This window comes from Podarcis vaucheri (assembly GCF_965113315.1).
Source record: "Podarcis vaucheri genome assembly, chromosome: 9".
NCBI classification, from domain to species: Eukaryota; Metazoa; Chordata; class Lepidosauria; order Squamata; family Lacertidae; genus Podarcis; species Podarcis vaucheri.
Genome location: NC_138767.1, coordinates 31322451 through 31344165, shown reverse-complemented (window position 1 = coordinate 31344165; position 21715 = coordinate 31322451). Strand labels below are relative to the sequence as shown.

Sequence of the window (21715 nt, the reverse complement as noted above, 5' to 3'; positions counted from 1 at the left end):
GAGTAAGTCACCCCCCAAAATTGCATTACACAGCATGATTGCCCCAAGTTTAGGTCCCTTTCCCTCTCTTCATCAGAGCAGCCTTTGGTGCTCCAGATGTGGCACATGATTGCAATCCTGTGCACAGTTACTTATGCTTAAATCCCTTTGAAATCAATGGTACTTCATAGGACTGCAGGCTGAATGTGTATAGGCTAGAAATGTATGAGGTTCGCTGCACTGCGATAAAAGGCAGGATATATCCCCCATCATGGCATGTTTAGCACAACCAATACCACTCTGGTTAGAAGCACTCAAAGTTAACAGTTGAAACCTGGTATATTCAAGTAAAAATACACCCCGCCCCACAATATTCCTCCCCAACTTCAACAACACCTGGATTCCATAAGAAAGTAACATCTCAAATAATCTATAATTCAACAGGCCGTCATATGAGCAATACAATACAGGTGGGTGTGGTTATGCAAATTATTTTGAAGCACCCCCCCCCCGCTTCCATGGCAGTGAGGTACCAGTGACTGGAGTGTCTTGGATTATTTTACTTCCAGTGTTTTTATTTGTTTGAACACAAGGGGGATTGCTTACACCTTTGGCATACATAGCGCAACTCCTATTAAATCACATAAAAATCAGTCCTTGATCATAAAGGAACGAAATTCCACTCTGTCTGAGGATGCAGCTATACAGCTGCAAATAAAACATTCTAAGTGTGTTTTGACGTGGGTGGTGCTATGGTCTAAACCACAGAGCCTAGGGATCAGATCAGAAGATCGGTGGTTCAAATCCCCGTGAAGGGGTGAGCTCCCGTTGTTCAGTCCCAGCTCCTGCCCACCTAGCAGTTTGAAGTGCAAGTAGATAAATAGGTACTGTTCTGGCGGGACGGTAAACAGCGTTTCCATGCGCTGCTCTAGTTCGCCAGAAGCAGCTTAGTCATGCTGGCCACATGACCCGGAAAAGCTGTCTGCGGACAAACGCCAGCTTCCTTGGCCTATAGAACAAGATGAGCGCGCAACCCCAGACTCATCCATGACTGGACCTAACGTTCAGGGGTACATTTACCTTTAAGTGTGTTTTAAGTGCAATAAACAATGTGGCACTAGATGGCGATGGTGAGCCTTATAGAAAATTCAATGCATTTTTTAAAAAACCGCTTTAAAGAAAATCATTTTCAGAACTTTTTTTATGTGTGTAGATTCCACCTGAATTGTCACTGTGTGTAAATTGTGAGGATATTTGTAGCATGTCATCATACAATATGAAAAGGAGAACATGCCAATCAAGCAGTTATTCAGAATCTTGTCTCCTGTTCAAAATACTTGCTCAGCACAGGGCAGGAAAGCCCTGTTATAGAACTTAAATAAGCAGTGCAGAGAGCATGAAGTTATGTCTATCTTGCCCTTCCTCCCCAAAAATAATAAAATCATGAAGTTGGAGGGGACCCTGAGGGTTATCTAGTCCAACCCCCTGCAATGCAGGAATTCTGGCTAAGAGTCAGACGCCATGACCCACTGCACCACCCAGGGCAGCAATGAGTTGTTACTTTTAAAGGATGCTGCTATTTTAAAGGGGGACGTGGATTATTATTCTGCTTTTTTTGGGAAATTATAACATTGGGGTTTTAATCCTATGCAGACTTCTCACCACCGACATGACTGGTTTCAGTAACAGACTGTGTGGTGAAAATGGAGGCACTTGCCTAACCTCCCAGCAGGTAAGTCGCTGCTCTTTACCAAGAGGAAGAGGGGGAGAAGAGAGGAGTTGCAAACACACCACCAGGAATGGTGTATTGGCTCTGCCAGCGCCTTTGCACCAAGCTGAACTTGCCACCACCTTCCCCGTCCGCTCCTCATGATAAACTTCTGTTACTCACCTGCCGTTAGGTCAGGTAAGCATCTCTGCCCCACTATGCTGTCCACTACTGAATGGTTTTATCAAGCTGATGTTTAACCAATATAAAGCCTCCTGAAAGCTCCTGGTGGAACATTTATTTGAAAATCAGCTCTCTTAGCATGGTGACGCCATGGATCCAGCCTCCCAGTAGCAGCGTCCTACAGGACAGGGACAGGGCAGAGGTAGCTCAGGGCATGTGCAGGCCTTCTAAGTAATCACCTGTTCCTTCCACAGACACCCTATTATTTGCATGAATAGGTATTGAACCTTCAATTAAGTGCATGCAAGTAAGAGATTGCAAGCTTAGACTTAACTTTCCCATAACCGGATACTATATATTAACACCCCAATTCATAACATCTTTAAATTCAAATTTGAATCTTGTTTTGGCTTAGTTCCTTTGGTTTAACTGAGCTGAACTCATAGTTGGAGCTGAAAACCTGTTGATAACATTATTTCTTCCGTAATAAAGCACATTTAGATTCCTTCTAGTAATATGAATCGTTCATTATAACATAGCAACAGAGCTGAAATCTATAATACGGTCAAATTCCTTATTGATCTTTCTAATGAAGCCCTAAGAAATCATGTAACAACACATTATGCTCTTTTACACGTTTTCAGCCACTTTCTGCCTTTAAAACTTATTGTGAAAAACAAATGCAAACGGCGTTTTTGCAATCACTGCTGTCCACAAACTCAGTTCCTCTCAAAGGCATAATTCCAGAGTAAACTGATGCAAGTACAGTTTATGGACGAAACAAGAAAATTTGGAGTTTTACAGCGCAATCTTATGCAAGTTTACTCAGAAGTATGTCCCAGTGAATTAAACAGGGCTTAAAGGTAAAGGTAAATGGATGCAGGATTAAAGCTTGCAATCTTTTCCAACTCCCAAGTAAACCTGCAGAGGGTTGCAGTGTGGATTAGCATATTGACGTCAGTCTTTGGAATATGCAGTTGTGTTCAGTTTCGGAACTAAAAGGCTTAAGACCATGAGGGAAATGTTTGACTCATTCTACACTTCCGGCATCCCCTGCTGGTTGAGTATAGAAGAGGTTCTGCTCCGAACTGCCAGTGCACAAAAATGCTGTGACTCAGAGTGCAGTACAGGAGTCAGAGGCCTGAACAATGTCAAAATGGGGAAAAAAATAAAAGCCCCGCCTTGTTGGCTGAGAAGTTTCCAAATTTATCTCTCTGGAAGACAATACCCATTCTAGCCACATGAAAGATTATACAAATATGCTTGCTTAACAGCAAAACACCTTCAGCAGAAACAGACACTTGGCAGAACATTAAGATATCATAACTAATGTTTTGGAATCCGTTCACTCTAAATCACCAATCAGGTTACTAACAGAGTCTTTTTAACATTCACCATTTGGCTTCTGTAACAACCTAAGGGTATCAGCAAGTCTTTAGACACAATCCTGAATATTGGCAAGACCAGAGGAATAGAAGCTGTGTTCAGAGGTGAAGGGAAACTCATTTGGAAGGGGAGTCAAAATTTTCCTGGGCCTTGTCCAAATGCTCTAGCATTGAACAATGATCAGTAAGAAAACAGTCCACTCTCTCGTAGAAGCAGCTAAAAACTCAAAAGTCTACTTAGCAAGTGAAGATAAACTGAAGTGATCAGCAAGAGGCCTAAGAGAAAGCCCCGTACCCTGCAGCATTTTTCATACATGGGGAAAATGTCACAGCCCACAGTTAAAGCCAAATAGTTAATACCGAGTGTTGGCTTGTGAGTTAGAACGAAAAGTCACTTATGCAGAATGCTAATCAGCTCACGGATGTCAAAGAAAACAAAAACTCTGCTTTGCTCCAACACAATCTGTTGAGTGGATATTAATGCTGAAGAAAACAACATGCAATTTCAAAGGTTTCTTTTATACAGCAAAGAAAAAAATTCCAACAATGAAAAACCTTGGTACCTGTAAAACAGCTGACTTCTGTAAGACAAAGACTGCAAATCTATACATGTTTTCCTGGAAGTAAGTCCCTCTGAACTCAGTGGGACTTACCGTACTTCTGAGAAGTCTATGCAAGTCTACTCTGAAGTAAATTCCTCTGGAAGCAAAGGGACTGGATACAAAAATATGTATAGGATAACAGCATAAATGAACTGAGCTGACAGGACCAAAAACAAAACAGCTATTTACTTTTCAAATGAATTAATAAAATAGATGTTACCTCTGCTCTCTGAGTTCGTGGCAAAGCAGCAGATTTTTCGATGGCATAAACGTCCACCAGATACAGGCGAGCTCCTTGTTCCCGGTCCAAAATGGCCGCAGTCTGGATCACCCCGGTGTGGCGCCCAATGGTAAAGAGTCGGCCAAACATTTTGTCTTCACAACGCACCGAGACTATGAAATACTCCACTAGAGCTTCAGTGCCCCTGGGACTAGCTGCCTCAATGGATATCACATCTGTCCCAATAGGCTCACCTTCTTTTAAAATGGTGATGTATTTTGGCTGAGTAAAAACAGGCCCATCAAGTCCTTGCAGAATTACAGTCATCTCGGTGGTGGATTTCCTTCTCTCTGGGCCAAGATCTGTGGCTGCAACGATGAAGCTGTACATAAGCTGAGATGGCACTAAGGTTGTTGACACTCTCAGGTCCCCACTGTATCGATCCACGATAAAGGTGTCTGTGTCCCCGTTAATTATTTCATACTCCACCTCCCCATTTGCTCCTTCATCAGGATCCGCAGCAACAATCGTGGTCAGAACTGTGCCAATCACAACAGAGGGGTCTGCAGCAAGGGCATTTTGTGAAACAAAAGTAGGAATGTTGTCATTCTGGTCAGTTACCAAAATGGTCACATTCTTCAAAGCAAACTTTCTAGATTCTACAGGGACAGCCTGGTCAGTTGCTTTCACTGTTAGCTCAAAGAGGTTAGCAAACTCACGATCTATTTCGGCACTGGTATATATTGTTCCTTTGACTTCGTCGATACGGAAGTGGTTCCCTCTTGGCATCTGCTGAATGATTGTATAGGTCAGCTGCCCATTAATATCTGCATCTGGGTCATGGGCAGTTACAGCAATGACTGAAGTGCCAATGGCAATGTTCTCAACAACAGACTTAAATATATCTCCAGGTGGGAATTTGGGTGAGTTGTCATTATAATCCCTGACATATATTACAACAGACATGGTAGAGGATTGAGGAGGCCTTCCTTTGTCTTTTGCGGTGATGTTTAGTTTATACATGGACTGGGTTTCAAAATCCAACTTTTTGGCCAGGAAAATGCTGCCAGTGTTGGGACTGATGCTAAACGTCCCGTGGTTATTTGTTCCTGTAATGCTATAATGAAGGTCAGCATTGTCCCCCGAGTCAGAATCAGTGGCAGTAACAGAAGACACAAGTTCCCCAATCCTCATGTTTTCCAAGACATCAACAAACAAAGTTGACTTGGGAAAGGAAGGGCTGTTGTCATTTTCATCCAGTATGTCAATGTTCAATGTACAAACAGAGCTTAGGGGAACCACCCCAGAATCTACTGCTTGGATGGTAAGTGAGTAAGCTGCAGTAGCTTCATGGTCCAGTTTGCCAATTAAAGTCACCTGGCCAGTGCCACTGTCTATTGTAAACTGGTTTTCTTCGTTGCCCTTAATGACAGAATAGTGGATCAGTCCATTATTGCTTTCATCAACATCGGAGGCAGACACCCTTAAAACGTGTGTCAGGTTTGCAGCTAGTTCTGATATTGTAGCTTGGTAAAGTTCTTTTAGAAACTTGGGTGCATTATCATTGATATCCTTCAAGTAAACCTGCACAGTTGCCTGGTCCCTTAAAGGCTTTGGCAACCCCTGATCCATTGCAATGACTGTAAGCGTAAACACAGCTGCTCCCCTCTGCCTCATAAGGGATTCCCTGTCCAACTGATGAGTGCTTGTAATTTCCCCACTCATGGCATTCAACTCAAAATCAGGCTGCATGTGTTCAAATGAGTATCTGACTTCACCGTTCGACCCAGAGTCTTTGTCAACAGCACTGATTTTACCTACAAAGGACCCACCATTCTGCTCCTCCTCATAATAAAAAACATAATTGGTACTGTTAAACAATGGCCTGTTATCATTGACATCTTCTAGAATGACAGTGACATTTACAGTGGCACTGAGCGGTTCCACAGCTCTATCAGAAGCCTCCACCAGTAGCGTGTATCTTTCCTGAAGTTCACGATCCAGCTCACACTTTATATACAGCTGCCCATCTGGAAATATGCCAAAGGCATCTCCAGTATTTCCTTCTATTATGGCGTAAGCTATTTCTCCATTTACCCCTGAATCTCGGTCAGAAGCATGCACGCTAAAGAACCTGGAGTTCACAGGCTCCAGCTCAGAGATGGTGACTTCGTAGGAGAGCTGATCAAACACAGGTGGGTTGTCATTTACATCATGGACAGAGACGGTCAAAATGAAACTAGAGGAATGCTGAGGGACCCCCAAATCTGTGGCCATAATCTCCACTTGATAAGACCCAGCATTTATGTCCAGTGGCCCTGTCAAGCTTACAGCACCACTCTGCTCATCGACATTAAATAGGTCCTTGGGATTTTGCTTAAGGCTGTAGAGGACCTTGCCATTCACCCCTTCATCAGGGTCAACCGCTTTGGCTTGGAAGATGGTATGCCCAGTACTCCAGTTCTCAACCACATTCACACTTTCCACTGCATGCAGGAAGTGGGGGGAATTGTCATTTAAATCTCTGACAGTTATATTGACCAAAGCATCCCCCGTTATTGTTCCACCACTCGCCACCACTTTGAGCTGGTAAAAGGCCTGCTCTTCCCTGTCTATGACGCTGGCGGTGGTGATCAGGCCTGTCATCTTGTGAATCTCAAAGATACCCCTCTGATCGCCTGTGGTGATCAGGTAAGTGATGTTGGTGCTCAGGTCCATAGAGGAAGCGGAAACACGGCCTACGTGGTAACCCAAGGCCACATTTTCAAACACCACAAAGCTGTAGATATCCTGGCCAAACACCGGGGGATTATCCTGGGTGTCTAAGACAGTGACAGTAACGATTGCCTGGTTCTGGGACTGGAGGTTGCCGCCATCACTGGCCACTACCTGCAGCTGGTAAGCAGTCTTTTCCTCTCTATCCAGGACTGTTTTGGTGGTGATAACCCCCGTTAGGCTATGAATCTGAAACCTGGAGGTGTCTCCTACTGAGATGCTGTACCTGATGGTCCCATTCAGCCCAAGGTCAGGGTCACTGGCAGACACAGTGGCTACATAACTGCCTGCAGGCTCATTTTCTTGGATGTGGGCAAAGTACTGGACAGGGTAGAACAGGGGGCTGTTATCATTCACATCAAGCAAGCTGACGTTAACCTGAGCCACTGAGGAGAGGGGAGGAGAGCCCAGGTCAGTGGCTAGGACCTGCAGGGTGTATTGCCCCTGTTCTTCCCGATCTAGCTGTGAGATTGTGCTGAGCCTGCCTGATATAGGATCCAAGCGGAAAAATCCCCACGGAGCAACCGACAGACCACCCGCCACCCCTCCTGGCTCAGACTCTTGCAAGGAGAAGCGCACTGTGCCATTATCTCCCAAGTCACCATCGGCAGCAGTGACGACTAGCAGCTCAGTTCCTGAAGGGGAATTCTCTGCCACAGACACATGATAACCATCTGGCTGGCCAAACCGGGGCCTCTCATCATTAACATCCAGGATATTCACGACCAGCTGGGCATAGGAAACTTTGGGCTGCACACCTTGGTCACGAGCGCTGACGTTCAGCACTACCTGGGAAGCTATCTCCCGGTCTAGCCCACCAGAAGCTGCTGTGCTTGGGCCAGAAACCCCCAGGAGAGGCCTAGCCATGATGGTGTCAAGGCTCTTGGTGGTGACTAGGCCACTGTGCTCACTAATACAGAACCAGCCCAGCTCATTGCCAGAAACAATACTATACTTGAGGTTGGCATTAAGACCAGAGTCACGATCCGTAGCACTCAGGCCTTGCACATAGCTCCCGGGTGGCACCTCTTCGCTGATATTCACTTGGTACACCGACTGCCCAAAGACAGGCGGGTGGTCGTTGATGTCGTTCACAAAGATCACCAGGCTAGCCACGGAGGAACGGCTCACCGGGGCAGGAGCAGCTCCTTCGGGGCTCAGGGCAGAGGGGAGGGCACTGGGGGATGGTGGGGGAGCCCCAAAGTTGTCCATCACAGCCACGGTGAGGTTATAGGTGGGTATGCGCTCCCGATCGAGAGCAGCGGCCACTTTGATAAGGCTCAGGTTGGGGACTTTGCTGCTCTGCACCTCAAAGTGGCGCTGCTCATTCCCACCCAAGATGGACACCGAGATATTCCCATTGGCCACTGGCGAGTCGGCATCACTCACAGTCAACAGCGCCACCACTGTGCCAGGTGCCGCATTCTCATCCACAGAGGCAAAGCGGGAGGTGGCCGGGAAATAGCGGAATTTGACCCGTGGCTCGTTATCATTCACGTCAAGCAGGCGGATCAGAGCCTCGGCGCGGCCACTTAAAGCAGGCACCCCGCGGTCTGTAGCCTGGACGGTGAGGGAGTACTGCCGCCGGGACTCGTAGTCCAGCACCTCCCGGATCCGGATGACCCCGCTTTCCGGGTCCACCTCAAAAGGAAGTGCCCCTGTTCCATCTCCAGCAGCACTTTCTGTCCCCTCCAGGCGGTAGCGGATGTCAGCATTGGTGCCCTCATCAGCATCCGCCGCCGTCACCTGCAGGACACTGGCCCCAACAGGTGCATCCTCAGGCACACGAGCTTGGTAGAGGGTCTGGCTAAAGACTGGCGGGTTGTCATTTATATCCTGCACCGTGACGTTGACTTGTAAGTATCCACGCCTCCGCGGCTCCCCTTTGTCCTCCACCTGCACCAGCAGTTGGTAGGCCGGGGTGGCCTCCCGATCCAGCCCGCCACGAGAGACCAAGTGCAGGAAGGCCCCTTCCCCACTGGGGTTGAGCGTGATGTTGAGCCGGAAGCGGCCCTCTTCGTTGCCACCCACGATGCAGTAAGAGCTGTGGTCTACGCCATTGGTCCCGCTGTCTGCATCGGTAGCCGTGTCCAGGATAAGCTGCCGGCCGCTCCCCGTGTCCTCCTTGAAGGTCACCACAATGGAAGGGTCCGGGAAGACGGGAGCATTGTCATTCAGGTCCAGCACCACCACACGCACCTCGCTGGGGTAGGTCGGTTGGCTGGAGAGCACCACAAGATCCATCACATCGCTGGCCAGGCTCTCGCGGTCGATGGTGGCACGGGTGTGGAGGTCTCCTGAAGTGGCATTGATGGAGAACAGGGCGTGGTGCTCACTCAGGCGATAGGTGAAGCCCGGTCGGGTGGCAATAGTGCCCACCCAGGTGCCCGGAGGTTGCTCCTCCAGCACCTGGAACAGCTGCCGGGGCTCAGCTGAGGCATGGAGTGGAGGCAGCAGCAGGAAGGAGGCGAAGTAGAGGAGAAGAGGCCAGGTGGAAGAGCCCATGGTGCAAGCCAGGATGTCGAGCGGGGCGGGGCAAAAATCCTCCCTCACAGCCAAAGGCCAACCGAGCAGGCAAGCCAAGACAATCCAGAGATGCCCAAAGTCCGTGGAGAGTCGGGCGGGCAGCGCCAATCCACATCACCAGCGGAGCCCAGGTGAGGAAGCGCGGGTTGTCATGGCCTCCGCAGCCGCGGGCATCTCTTCTCGCGTGTGGGGCGAAACAAGCCGTCGGTCCGAGAGCCGTCGCTGCCTCCCACCAAGGCGCAGCCTTCTCTTGTTCTGTTGCCCCTTCCCCTCCCTTCAAGCGACTTGTGCGGGCTGGGGGACCAGCGTTTGCCTGGCCAAAATGAACCCCCCGCGGCTCCGGGCTGGTTGCTCACGGAGAGCGAGAAAAGTCCGTCCAGTCCTTTCAGCAAAACTCGCGCCGAGAGCCGACGGGACGCGCGACGGAGGAACTTGGCGTGAAAAGTGCCAGCGCTCCCCTCTCGCCAGCGCTCTTTGCTCGCTACAACCCAGCGTCCTTTCTTCGCAGGGAAAAGATGCAGCCGATTCCTCCTCCTCCTCCTTCTCAGCTTCTTCCGAGCGTCTTTTCTCCGCCGTCTTGTCCCACCTTTAGCCGTCGCCACCGCTGCTTGGAGCCTTTCTGGACGTGCGCGCAGCTCGGAGCGCTCCTGGGCATTGTGCGAAAAAGTTCTCTTCGGCTAAGAGCGGCCGCCCTGGCTCGCCTCTCTTTTGTACATCCCTGCTAGCATCAGCTCCGCCGCGGGCTGGGCATCCGGCGGCGCGCACAGCACCCACAAGGCGCGCAGAGACACCTCGCCGGAGATCAGGGGTGCAAAACGAAAAGGGGAGACGCGGGGCGAGGAGACGCCTTTTTTTATTATTCTGCCGAGACGAGCAGGAACTTTTTGGGTTGCAGCGTCTCCCCTGCAAGGCTCGGAGCACCGCTCAGCTGGGCGCGAGTTCGGGTCCCCGCTTCGCCTCCATCAGCTGCTCGGCTCGCCCAGCCGGACGGCAGAGAGGAGAGCGCGCTCGCGCGAGGGAGCCTCCTGCCCGCACCCACCGCGCAGCAGCGAGCCCGGCAGAAACTTTGCACGCCCCTCCTGGCGCTCTCGGCTCTTCACTCGCCGGCGCGACGCCCTCCTGCTCGGCCCCTCCCGCCCGGGCTCGGCGAGCCCGCCCTGTGCCCGCCTCCCATTGGCCAGCCGCCTCCCGGCCCGCCCACGCGCCTCCCCGTCGAGTCCCAGCTCCGCCCCCAGCCCCTCGTCCTCCTCCCCGCGCGGAGAGCCGGGGTCGCTTCGGCCCGCGCGCCACTGGCTCCTCGGCGCGTCAGTCAACAGGAGCGAGAGGAGCCGCCGCTCGTCGGAGGGGTCGGCCAGAGCAGCTCCGTCGGGCGGCCGCTAAGGAGCGTGGAGAGAGACGCTGCTGGTTACTCCGCAGAGAGCGGGGCGGAGGGGGGGGGGGAGGCGACGGGCCACTCGCCGCCGTCAACAATAAGTCCGAAAGGGGATTAAGCAAAGCATGTCTGGGAAGGCGCGACGCGGATTTGGCTTTAACCGCTTCGCCGCCGTCGGATGCGGGCGATTCGCTTTCCGTCCCCCGCTGCGGGACCCGGGAGCGTCGGCGCGGTTGGCTGCCGGGGCTTAGCGCAGGCAAGAGGCGGAGGTCCGCTTTGCCTCTAGATAAGGGTCGAGGCTTTAGACAAGGGGGGAGGGAAGACGTCGACATTCTATTCTCGGGGACCCCCATTGGGGACCCCCACCACCTTTCCTCGCCCGCCCCGAAAGTAGCGGTTCTTATGGGATTTCCGCATCCCCAGCAGCAAACGGGCAGTTCTCCCTCTCTCTGTGTGTGCGCGCGCTCCCAGGCGCTTACTTAGTTTGCAAACGGGTCACAGAGGTCTTTTTTTTTTTTTTGGATGATGATAATAAATCTTTTTTTTTTTTTAACCCACCCAAAGGGGTAAACTGACAAGTATGGGAGGGCAGCCGTGGCTGCTGCAGGAAACTTGGGTGCGTCTCATGCCTGCTTCTCACAAATAAGCATGTCTCTTGCACGCCAGTATGGCCAGTCCCTTTGGGTGATTCTAGGCTGCCACTATTTCCAGGTGGAATTGAATCACAATCCAGGTTGCACAATTAATGGTGATTTAATTCATGGGGAAATGCACCAGAAAGTGTGGGGTAACACTTGCCTGACACAATATATGTACCTGTATAACCTCGCCACAAATCAGAATGACCACAACCATGTGACTCAGACACTGCTGCCATTTCTCAACCGAACCTCCCTCACAGGGTTCTTGTGGAGGTAAAATGGATTGGTAGAGAACCATGCATGTATTTTTAAGCTCCTTGGAAGAAAAGTAGAATATACTTATGTAATAATACATAAAATACATCTTGTCCTTTGTCTTACCTAGCAGAGTGTCTAGAGCTGGCCTGACCCTGATTCCAGCAAGCAACCAATGAGCAAATAGAGCGGTACCTCTGGTTAAGTACTTAATTTGTTCCTGAGGTCCGCTCTTAACCTGAAACTGTTCTTAACCCGAAGCACCACTTTAGCTAATGGAGCCTCCTGCTGCTACCGTGCCGCCAGAGCACGGTTTCTGTTCTCATCCTGAAGCAAAGTTCTTAACCCAAGGTACTATTTCTGGGTTAGTGGCGTCTGTAACCTGAAGCGTATGTAACCCGAGGTACCACTGTACTAGAAATCGACACCGCCATTGCCTCTGTCTCTCTGGAGCTGACTGGATGAAACCACCCCACTTTTCCCTACCATGCTGCTTGGAGAAAGAGTGACCGATTTCCTTATTGGAGTAGGCAATTTATAGGCAGGAATTGCTTCAGGGTCAAAGCCACTGCACTGCCTTCTCTCTCTGGGCAGTGTGGTGGACGGAACTGGATCCATTGCACCACCCAAAGGGCAAGGTGGCAACTGCTGATTGCTGTCATTACTTGTTTTCCCACCTAAAGAGCATTTTTGTGCCCTTCACCTGCTTACTCTCTGGGCGGCAGCCTGATCTCCATCAGCATCCACGGGCAGGCAGAAGTTGCATGAATTGGCCTGCTTGGGGGAAAGGGAGTGGGGAAGGGTGCTGCCGAAGGCTGCTTCTTAAAGGCAGCTAGTCAAGGATACTGCATTTAATTCCACTGATTTCTACAAGAGACATTTAAGCCAATGCTCTTTCTTTGCTATTATATCTAGTTATAAATCCAAACCTGAACCCAGTCGAAAACAGGTGCCCCAGCTGTGCCCCAGGGATTCCTAGTTCAAATAAAACTCCTTTAATCACATTGATTTCTTGCAAGGGCATCAGTTAGTGCATTCAAGGTGTTGTGTTCAGAAAAAGCAGGGGGAAGAGTTAAGCAGTTGGTGTTTGTATAAAGTGGATTGCTTCTTAAGTGGGACTTCAAAATCTCTCACACATCATATATCATTTCCCAATTTTCCAGATTGTTAGTTTTGTAATTATTCAAACAAGTATCCTGATAACATGTTCCTGACAGTAAATATAATTTTATTTAAAAGCAAAGCACACAAGCTGTCACTCATGGTTCTATTAAGAAAGTAGTTTGCTTTGGGGGGGAGGGGAAGAGATGAATACAGACTAAATAAAATGTCTATTTTGCTTTATATGCAAAAAAGGGAGGGGAACTTATCTACCTTCAGATGTTGATGAGCTAAAACTTTTGTTAGCATAGCCAGTGATCAGAGATGGTGGAGACTGTAGTCACACAAGATTTCGTGGGCACCAAATTCCCCAACCCTGATTTGAAGGAAACCTTTATTAAACACAAGAAGAACCATGTTGCAGAGAAGATACCGTTAGGAGAATAAGCTTTGCACTGAAGAATCACACATTTGGCCTTTCCAGAAATGCAACCAGTGTTGCACTTTTTTTTAAAAAAAAAAAATCACAATCATTCTGCAAGTGAACAAGTGTTACGGCTATATCTCACAGTGGAGCCATGATGCCACTTGTAGTGATGAGTGACATAAAGGACTTGCACTAATTTGGGAAGGTTTCCTTTAAGCCCCACTCATGGGTTATGTATATATATAGGGTGTGAAATATAAAAATATGTATAAACAGCAGCCGTGCAATGCCCATTTCAAGATGATGCTTTTTTTCTTCTGGGTGCATGCAAGAGAGCTATTTGTAAGGCATGCAGTGATTTCTGGCTTTTTCAGACACATTGCAAAGGTACAGTGCCCCAGTGCTGGTATTATGCTCTATATGAGGTTAAGGCAAGAATTTCAGCTCTCTTCTCCTGACCTTTCTCCAAGTGCCAGGATCAACCTCATTCAGACATGCAGCTCAGTTTTATTCTTAGAACAAGTAAATCCCATTGTGTCCAAATGGACTTGCTCTCTTATTAAATGGACTTTGGATGGCAACCTAACTCTGCTGCCACTTTCAAGCAATGGAAGGGGTGCTATTTTCCTAAACATTTCCCACGAGTAAGCCCCACTCAAACAGAAGACTTCTTCCAGCGAAACAAGCATTCTGTTCTATGCCATGGATAGGAATGGAAGCTTTTTTTCACTCACACATATGGTAGTTTGCTGAGTCCCTTCTGGGACTAGTGGCAGAATCCACTTAAAAGAAACAAAAACTGAACCCAGTGTGCACACTCTATATATACATAACTACACCTGTTCCCACTCAGGAAAGCTGAGAAAGGCTATATTCCTTCCATACATCACAGGGAGAAGGGATATTTTGTTGCTGGCTCCCATAGGAATGAGCATAAGTGTGACGCTAAAAAGAAAACCTTTTCGAAAAACGCCTGGGCAGACCCTTTGTTTATGAAAGCACGCTGTGAATTTGCCATTGTAAGCCTGGTGTAAATACTTAAATGTCAATCTCCTAATGTGTTTCCAGTCTCATCTGCGGATTACTGTCTGCTTTGCCAGTGCAGTGCAATTCAACGGCAGGTCAAGAGTGCCCCCTGGTGTTCTTATGCTATTAAACGTTGCTGGTTGTGTGTGTGTTTTTATTCGACTGTCCCATTTAATTTTATTAGTAGAATAGAGGTCTCTGATTACAGCGCTATTTCCTCTTTGTCACCTTGGGACAGTAGCAGGGGGGACAGAAAGATTTGTCGGAATCTCTGAATAGCACCTTTGGGGGAGAAGGTATAATTTCTGCTCAACAATAACTTCAAATTGCATCCAACCACCAGTTGTTTCCGGACAAAGAAACTTCCTGGCAATTCCAGATTCTCCAACTGCCAAAAACTAAATAGCATATTATGGAAATCAGGGGATGGCAGAGCACCAAACCTTTCAATAAACGCATATCTGGATGCAAGCGAAAGAGCTATTCGTAAGACGTTTGGTGCTTTATGGCTTTTTCGCACACGCTGCAAAGGGACAGTGTCCCAGAGCCAGTATATGCCGCATGAGAGATCAGGGAAGGAACTTCAACCCATTTCCCACAAATTCCAGGACCAGCCCCAGCCAAACTTCAACATAAATTCCACTGAGTCCCATAGGATTTAACCACCTTAGGAAATCGACATAGGATTACAGCCGTACTCTGCTGCCACTTTCAAGCCTTGCAGGGTAAGCTGAAAAATTAAACTTAAATAATAATTTCAGTTTCCAGTTTTTTTAAAAGAATATTTCAACAGCAATACAAATCCAATATTACAATAAACAATTTTTTTGGACTTTCCCCACCCCTTTTGCAGTTTCTAATTTTATTTTAAATAATAACTGCGTTTTCTTCATTAATCCAATTATTAATTACTCAGTTGTTTCCTTTTAAGTTATATTTTAACTGTTTGGTTTCAGTTAGTCCTGCTAATGAACTAATATGTGTACAATAACATTTCAAAGAATCTACAAATGTTCTTCAGTCTCCCTAACAAAGTTTTTTCTCTTCTTGGTTCCTTATTGCTCCCGTTAATTTTGCCGTTTCGGCATAGTCCATAAGTTTGTTTTGCCACTCCTCTTTGGTTGGTACAGAATCTTCTTTCCATCTCTGAGCGTAAAGCATCCTGGCCCGAAAAATTAAACTTTGAGGCTATGTTCCTAAGCACACCGGGAGTAAGCCCCACTGAACGCAGTACTATTTACTTCTTGCATGGAAACATGCATCAGATGCACTGCACATCTCTATGAAACAGAAATGGCAGGCTACAGGGACCACATGTCAATGTTGGTTGGCACCAGAAGCAACATAACGGAGGACCACAGCTTCCGTTGCTTGGTCCACTTTTGCTTCTGGCCACAACTTCCCCTTCCATTCATTACAAATATGCCTGGTGATTGTCTGGTGATTAAAGAATTTGATCTGCCTATTCATTCAAGGAAAATGTATGTTGCTTCATTTATACGCCACCTTTCTGCCAAGCTAGCATAAATGCCCCCCCCACCCCATTTTTATCCTCACAATGATTCTGTGAGGTAGGTTTGGTTAGGAGAGATTGCCTGCCTCAAAGTCATTTATTGCCCAAAATGGCATTACATGTTATCGCTGCAGACCAGTTTGAGAAGATGGTACAAAACCTAATTTTAGCATCTGCTTGTGACTAAAAAGGAAAGATCCAAGAACCTATTTTGCCCTTTGTTTTATGCGAGAAGACTCAGGAAAAGTAACAAGGAAAGGCAGAATAACTCTGAAAATCAGCAGACATAGACAAAGCAAAGATCAAGGAATTCTCAGTGACAATGAGGTGCCACCATGCTAGAGGTTTACCCCCTCCCTCTCCTGTTGTGATGCTTTCTTGTGGCTGAAATGAAAGAAGAGGATCAAATCTAAATATTACTAGGAGCCTTGGCTGGAGTTCATTACTAAAGAGATGTTTGGGCTGATTCCTGGATGACTTTGCTCTCTAAAACAAAGAGATATCACAGGTCATTAATTCTTGCAAGTCTCCTTTCTTTTATATGAGTAATTTGGCATCTGGCATAAATATGGGAGAGCAGCAGCGATTTGGTTATGGTCTTTGCAGATTAAAATCTTTCAGAATAAGAGAGAAATAAATACAGATGGCAATGCAGAAAGGCTTTGATGTGCATCTGATTATCACATTTAGTTGCATCCTGTTGTCTGGCTACTACTGATTCCTTGGCTACTTTTGCCTGTAACTGCCTGAACAAATAAGCAGCACTCTTTACTGCCTCTGTCCCTCACAAGCGACGGCTCTTCCAGACTCTGGTGCAGGACTCCCCCAGATGACCAGTTCATTCATCAGTCATCCTGATTTGTTTGCACAAAGTTTATCTGGTGGTTGGACAATGCCCAGTCTCCATTCTGCCGTGTTTTGTTTATGGAGCAGTGATTCACCAATAAGCATTCAACCTGCATCCATTCTGATTTACTTGAAGGGAGTTTCCACTTCCTCCTATTAACTGTTCCTTCATTCCACACTTTTCAGTGCATTTCCCTGACACCACAAAACTTTATTTATTTGTTTTTATTTAAAGTGGATTTCTTGTGCTAGGGCAACAGAGCAATTTAATGCACGTCAGTTGTGCAAACCTTGAAAACTTCCCACAAAATAAAGGAAGTCAGGTAAATGCTGGCTGCAGACCTTTGTACTCAGTGGGACTTACTTTTGAGTAAATGTATACAAGATTGAGCTGAATGGCATAAATGCAAATAGTTTCCATTTCACTTGGTGTGTGTGGGCGAAATAGGGTAACATTGTCCCTTTCTACACATAATGGAAGAACTTCCAGCTATTTTCAGAAAATTCTAATGAGGTAAAGGTAAAGGTAAAGGTACACCTGACCATTAGGCCCAGTCGCGGACAACTCTGGGGTTGCATGCTCATCTTGCTCTATAGGACGAGGGAGCTGGTGTTTGTCCACAGACAACTTCTGGGTCATGTGGCCAGCATGACTAAGCCGCTTCTGGTGAACCAGAGCAGTGCACGGAAATGCCGTTTACCTTCCCACCAGAGCGGTACCTATTTATCTACTTGCACTTGACGTGCTTTTGAACTGCTAAGTGGGTAGGAGCTGGGACCGAACAACGGGAGCTCACCCCTTTGCAGGGATTAGAACCACCGACCTTCCGATCGGCAAGCCCTAGGCTCTGTGGTTTAGACCACAGCGCCACCTGTGTCTGTAGTGAGCTAAAACTACCCCCAATAAAAAGACATCAGTGTTGTTGTACACCTAAGGAAAGGTTGGGGCTCATTTACATATCTGGATATAGTGCATATTTGGACTTTGTGGGTACCAGATTCCCCTAAATTCCTGGGTCTAGTAGGGGTCATAATTTAATCAATACAAATGTTATAATAATAATAATAATAATAATAATAATAATAATAATAATAATTTTTATTTATACCCCGCCCTCCCCAGCCAAGGCAGGGCTCAGGGCAGCTAACAAGCAATAATAAAAACAAGTTGAATGAATACAACTTAAAAACAAGATTAAACTACAACAATTAAAATATTGAAACATTAAAATATTTCAGCCTCATCACAGGAGGAGAAAGGAATATTTGCAGCCTCATCACAGGAGGAGAAAGGAAAAAGAAAAAAGAAAGAGGGGGAGGGAATCAAATTGGCTCCAAGCCAAAGGCCAGGTGTAACAATTCTGTCTTACAGGCCCTGCGGAAAGAAATCAGATCCTGCAGGGCCCTGGTCTCATGAGGCAGAGCGTTCCACCAGGCCGGAGCCAGAGTTGAAAAGCCAGGTCAGTTTCCTGATCAAGTAATCGCTTGGGAGACGAGCCATTTAGAGAACATAGGGAAGGCAATAAGCCGTTAGAAAAGCCAAAGTGGGGTGCCTGTGCGATACGGCAAATGGGAAGGGCCCCTCCCTCAACTCAAAGTTAGTTAGTAGACAAAGGCACAGTTTTAAGTAGAGTTCAAAGTTGAGGGTTGGCTATGGTGTGACCTAGAGGAGAAGAAACAGTTGCAGGCTGTTAAAAACAGCTAAAGCTGCAGAGGGAGTCAGGCTGATTTCTGTTTGAATTTACAGCTCAGGTTGAATCCATCATGGACTTGGGTTGTATATATGTGTAAATAAACCATACATCATAAAGACACCACAGTCTCTGCTATGCCTCATTTCCAAAAGGAAACATGGTCCCTGGGTAAGCCGCCTGGAACCCCTGGCATCCCACACTGCTTGGAGATTGGGGTCATGTGGAACAATATTTCACCAATTGGTGTTTGCGTTAACCATGGTTGCACATGGTTCTTATTTTTTGCAAAAGTTAGGGAACATCCCTTTTCTCTCCCCCCCCCCCACCCTCTTTTCCTCTCCCTTTCTGGGTCAGTTCATATGGTCCTTGAGGTATTGCGCTCCTGAGCCATTTAAGGCTTTTTAGGTCAAAACCAGCACTTTGAATTGGGCCTGGAAACTAATCGGCAGGCAGTGCAGTCGGGCCAGGATCAGTGTAATATGCACAGATGGTCTTGCCCCCGTGAGCAACCTGGCTCCCCAATTCTACACCAGCTAAAGTTTCTGAACCATCTTCAGAGGCAGCCCTACGTATAACATGTTGCTGGGTCAGAATGAGACCCAGTCTTTTCCAGCTTGCTGGCCTAGCCAGGATGGCACTCATAAGCATAGCCTGAAGGCACCAGGTCTTCCCTGTTGTATGTCACCAGGTATTTAGTAGTATGCTGTTAGCAGGCTCACAAAACTGGCCAGCCTGTTGAAACTGAATTTGCCTGCTGGGAAAAGGATTGGCAGAGGAGGAATGGAGAGCCAAAGCTGGCAACAGCACTTAGCATGTTTGGGCAGCTGCCAGAACCCCAGTGCCATGGAAGTGTTCACCACCGATACCTTCCCTGGCCCTGTTTTATTTACTCATTTGGCCTGGTTCTCTATGCTGGGTGCCTGGATCTAACTATCATTTCAATTTCCCACAGTGCCCCATTTAGTGTTGCTGTTGGGCCTTGTGAAAAATTAATATGGTGACCCCACTTGTACCTGATTCTGATGCCAAGCAAATCTGCTAGGACCCACTGACAAAGAGCACTTACCTGGCAGTATTGAGCACCTTGAAGCAGCTGTGCTCAAAGAGATCTAATGGACATTTTAAAAATGACAATCAGGATTAGAATCTGTTGTTACAAATCTAGAGTAAGTGTAAGCTCCGGAGATATTTTTTTAAAAAACCACACACATTAAAACTGATATTCTGGCATCAGCAACTCATTTCTAAAGAAGAACATGTAGGATGGCTCATTAATTATATTTGGTTACAACTACTTTAATAGGGATATATTTTCCTGTGGTTTTCATTTTTTAATTGTGTGTTTTACTTATTCTTTAAAAGAAAACTTCTACCCAGATTTTGTCAGGAAAAAGCACCAATGCAAGAGTGAGCTGCAAGTGTCTGGAATGCAAAACAGGATGTTGATGTTTGGGACTGTACTATTGGAACAAAGGGGCAGTCTATTCACTGTACTGAGCACCGGATGTTAGCTCAGAGTGTCATCTGACCTGTACTGGAAGTACAGGAAGTACAGGGGTGGAGTTTTCTCTCTCTACTGTTGGAGTCTGGAGAGTGCAGACACGTTTCTCTGTACTTCTGGAATGACAGAAATAAAGACATGTAAATAGATTTCTGTCTGCTCTTTCCCCTCCCTGGGGAGGCAGGGAGGAGGGGTGTGTCCCTCTCACGTTGAGTGGGATCGCCGATAGAGACCTTGCCTGTATCCTGTCGGGAGACGCAGACGGGGAGGTCAACTAGGATCTCAAGCCGAATGCCTGGAGAATGGCCAGTTACCTCTGACTGCGGCTGAGAATCCGACAGATTTATCCACTGTCAGGGGCTGGACTGAGAAGGAATGGTGGGAGCCGCCGCCATCTCTCTCTGCACCTTCCTGGGAAAAGGAGGACAGTGTAGATTTAGAACTGTGGTTTGCTGAAGGGCGTAGTTCAGAGGCTGTTGAGGGGAAAATCCGGGTTATATTGGAGCAGGAGGGTGGAGAAGCATCGGGGGAGAGGCAGTTAACAGACTCGGTATCTCTTGAAAGCATTCCTGACCCTCCTTCTGCCAAAACTAGACGAGCTCTGCGTGTAGCAGAACAGAAATCTCAAAGGCACTGACCAACCTGTGCAGGAGTGACATAGATTAAGGGGGACTGAAGGGGTGGGACTTTACTTGGAGCAACGCCATCATTAGAGAGACAGTGTTCTTTGTCACTCTCTGTGAATACTGAATCAATTCCATGGTAAGAACTCCTTTCGTTTATCTGCCTTTTGATTGCCACTGGGGAAGGGGTCCTAATTCGCTGAAGCCTTGCCAGAGCCCTGACATCACCCCACCCCCCGCAAAAGAACTCAGAGTGGAGAACAAAGCAAATCATCATCATCATCCAGGGTGATATCTAATGGTGGCTTCCCACAGACAAGTAGGACTTACCCTAACTCCACTCTGCAGTCACTATGCTCTCCCAAATCTGCTATGGAGGGTTGTAGTTTGCAGGGAGGGGAGTAGGGAGAATGGATTGAAGGGACACTGGATATTCCCCACAGTATTTAAAAGTGATATATCATATCCAGTGGTAGACCTGCATTTTTTGGCCCTTGAAACTTGCACTGTTATGGAGGCTCATTTGCAACCAGCAACAAGGTGGGGTTCTGCGACAGAGTACCACAATTTTTGAAAAAGAGTTAACTACTCCATTTCAGATTTTGATTAAAATTGCTATACTGGATTGTCCCATGTTACATGAACCACATTTTACAAACTACTATTTTTTCTGGTTTTTCTAGCAACATATTCATGTGCAGTTTCGTCATATGAGACCTTCCTTGCAATGTCATTTTCTAGAGTCAACATGTATACAGACTTTAAGTGCTCTTCAGCAGAACAGCCAATTTACGGTGACACTCCACCGTTACAACATCTATGTTACTCATTCTCAAACTTTGGGATTGAAATATATGCAACAAAAAATTAATCAAAATGAGTTGTGTGCTACTGTGGCACTACTGTGCAACAAAATCACTTGCCGAAAAGGGGGGGGGGGCTTTCTGCAGCAAGGAAAATGATGGGGAAAAGCCTTGGAAAGTGTAGGATAACAATTGCTTGACATGGCACTATATAACCTACCCGCAAACAATTCAAAATCAACAGCCAGTATTGAATAGCCACCTTGCAAATTTTGTGCAAACAAATCAGGATGAATGCTCAATAAACAGCACCCTCAGTTTATGGGAACAGCAGTCAAAACAGGAACAGCATTAAGAAAAATACACCTTGAAAGGGAAACATTCTATCCATTGCTGTCAACTTTTCCCTTTTCTTGTGAGGAATCCTATTCAGAATAAGGGAATTTCCCTTTAAAAAGGGAAATCATTGTCAGCTATGATGCCCAAAAGCCTTTCTGAAGAGTCACGTTTTGTCCACTTCATAACAAAATAAATG

General features: G+C 47.0%; 1 protein-coding gene across 1 annotated transcript in view; it reads right to left on the bottom strand.

The window, feature by feature from the left end:
- The window catches only part of FAT4 (FAT atypical cadherin 4), a 138870-nt gene extending 128449 nt beyond the window's left edge, over window positions 1-10421 (bottom strand). The window contains exon 1 of the mRNA XM_082236843.1: window positions 4078-10421. Coding sequence (XP_082092969.1) covers window positions 4078-9357 — 5280 coding nt within the window. The 5' untranslated portion in view covers window positions 9358-10421. The remainder of the gene's footprint in view (window positions 1-4077) is intronic.
- Window positions 10422-21715: the final 11294 nt, after the last annotated feature.